The sequence below is a fragment of the Triticum dicoccoides genome, chromosome 5A (genome assembly GCF_002162155.2).
Source record: "Triticum dicoccoides isolate Atlit2015 ecotype Zavitan chromosome 5A, WEW_v2.0, whole genome shotgun sequence".
Taxonomy (NCBI): domain Eukaryota; kingdom Viridiplantae; phylum Streptophyta; class Magnoliopsida; order Poales; family Poaceae; genus Triticum; species Triticum dicoccoides.
Window position 1 is genome coordinate 688,713,536 of NC_041388.1, and position 2,830 is coordinate 688,716,365.

Sequence of the window (2,830 nt, forward strand, 5' to 3'; positions counted from 1 at the left end):
TTTTCTCAGGTCAATTACGCTTTGTGTCTTGTTCACAAAGGCGAGGCGACGGTTGCTCCGTGAAGATGAAATAAGTTCCTCCCTGCCTAGACGCTGTTCTGGCGGTTCGTCTAGTGTCGTTGGAGGGCGTCTGAAGGTGTGTATCCGTTGATTTTCATGGAATTCAATCGATGTTGGTCCTTTATTCAGTCTTCACTCGTGAGTTGCCTTGTGGGGCCTTAGCAATACGATGTTTCAACTATTTACTACAACAACTTTTGCCAGAATCCAATGAGGTAAGGGTATCTTCAACAGCAACCCGCAAAACTCCTTCCACGTCCGTCCGCTGGTAGGGCGGATCGGTCCGCGGACACGGATGCGGGAGGACGCCATCCAACCGTAGCCGCATACATCCGACCTTCCTCATTTTTTTCAAGTCCGCATGATAAATTAGCCGCATGCAAAGGGTATAGACATTCAGATAGCCACATGCAACACTCGTTCAAATTTAAAATGTTCAAATATTACATACCAACATTGTTGTCCCCTTTCACCACCCACTTATGCTCAATCAGATCTTTCTTCAACTGCTCGTGAGTTGGTCGATGCCGAATTGAATAAACTCTTCAAATGGGGCCAGTTTCCAGTCCGGATGTTGGATAGGATCACCCATGTTCTCAAATTCCAAAGCTACGGCAACATCGTCACCCTCATCCTCGACGATCAAATTGTGCATGATCACGCAACATGCGTCACCTCCCACAAGGACTTAGGATCCCATTGTTTTACAGGTTCACAAACAAGTGTAAAAGGGGCCTAAAGAACTCCAAATGCCCTCTCGACATCCTTTCTACCTGATTCTTGTCTTTCGGTGAAGTGAGCCTTTTTCCAGCCAATTGAGTTTTACATGGTGTTGACAAAGATAGCCAATGTATACTGTCAACCAGATAGTAGCCCATGTTGTACGCATGTCCATTGATACTATAGTGACAAGGAGGAGTTTTTCCTTCAGTCAGTCTCGCAAACAACGACGATTATTGCAGCAAATAGATATCATTGTGTGACCCAGACAGCTATACCTATAACTTAACATAGAAATTGTGGCAGATGCTATTATGTGTCGACATCTTGCTTGCACATGCATACCCACGTAGTACCTTGTGTAGTATATTACTACATACGGCCGGCCGCGGCAGCTACCGATGCATGGAACCTAGCTAGCTTGTTAATTAAGTAGGACTAGTTGTCGATGGAATCCAGTCGCTCTGGTTGTATTGTATAGGTATTAGGTATAGCTCGCATAGATCTGTTCGTAGAAGCGTAGACGACGACTTGGCTGCTGCGTTTCGTGTGTTCAAGTCTTGAAGACTATTGCTACTCGTCAAGAACTGAAAGGCCCGGGTAGGTAGGCACGCGATCGACCAGTTCATGGCCCCACCCCACGGGATATATTGAACGGCATTGTGCTTGTTTTCCTCCTCCTTTTCCCGCATCCCACAAAAGCATTATGCGCCCACACATATCCTACTTGCTATAAAACCATGTCGCTTCCACAGCTCAACCTCAAACCATCCAGCCCCCTAAGCCACCACCACACCATCGCGCGGGAGTCGTTGCGTGCATCCTCCCCTCCTCCAGCTCCTCCTCCGCGTCCAGCAGTAGCCTCCCGACGGCCGTACATCCACAGTAACACGGCACTCGTGCGCTTCGTGGCGGTACGGTGGGCAGCTGATCGTGTGGGGCACATCGTCGCCGAGTAGCTAGTATTAGTAGCAGCGGCGTGGGTGACCGGCGTCCGTCACCATGGCAGGAAAGGGTGGTGCTTCCGTGCGCGTCAAGGCGGTGGCGACAGTTAAGGTCACCGTCGGTGGGTTCCTCGATGGGCTGAGGCCGTCCAAGATGATGGACGATGTGAAGGACCTCATCGGCAGGTCCATGGAGCTCGAGCTTGTCAGCGCCGATCTTGACGCCAGTAAGTACTCATATACTTTTGCCTCTTTGTTTTGCTAGAAGGTGCATTTTTTTCTTTTACTGAAAAATGCAATCCCTTTTTAGCCCAGGGATCCGTTTTTTAGAAATTGCTGTACAAGCCAAGGCATTGAGAGAAAGATAAAACGATGGACCTATCGATCTGACAAACACGGTAGTAGAATTAGTTGACCAACAGACGAATGATAAATGAATAATAGTACTAAGTAACTAGATCTATATTTACAGCAAACAGATGTGCTGCTATGGAAGCAAAGGCGATAGATCGACCAATACAGCTATACCTGGATTTGTTTTACTAAAAAAATGAACACATGTTTTCTTTTTCAAAAAATAAAAAAGAGCTACACATGTTATGTTGAGCACAAATCATCGATCGATCATAGATAGATGTGCATGCTCCGTAGAGGAAAATGCATTATTCGTTTTCTACGTACAAGTTAATTTGTTTGGTTCGACTGGTTTGCACATTTTATTTTCCTGTTGTGAAAACCTACTAATATTGTTTGAGTTATTAAATATATATAGTATACTAACTTTTGAATCGACTATTAGTTTACCCAGTCAAACGTACAGCAACTCCTGCAGTACACCAACTCAAGAAAAAAAGAACTCCCACAGTACAGTTTGTTCTTTATAGAAAGCCAACCATAAATTAAGTGACCACCTACTTGAGTTATCAAAACTATGGAAGTTGAGCACTTTTAAAACCATAGCATGTGTTTGAACTGCCCCCATTGTATATTAATCAATAAACAGAGTACAACTGTATAGATGCCAAAACTACCAGAAAGATCGGACATTTTGACTAATGTCCAAAAAACTTTGCAAAAAGAACCAAAAAACAATATTACAAATAAGA

The 2,830-nt window shown here is 44.7% G+C and overlaps 1 protein-coding gene across 1 annotated transcript in view; it reads left to right on the plus strand.

Moving 5' to 3' along the window:
* The first annotated feature begins 1,382 nt into the window (after nucleotides 1-1,382).
* The window catches only part of LOC119304175 (probable lipoxygenase 8, chloroplastic), a 4,807-nt gene continuing 3,359 nt past the window's right edge, over nucleotides 1,383-2,830 (plus strand). The window contains exon 1 of the mRNA XM_037581347.1: nucleotides 1,383-1,951. Within this exon, the coding sequence (XP_037437244.1) occupies nucleotides 1,783-1,951 (169 nt within the window). The 5' untranslated portion in view covers nucleotides 1,383-1,782. The remainder of the gene's footprint in view (nucleotides 1,952-2,830) is intronic.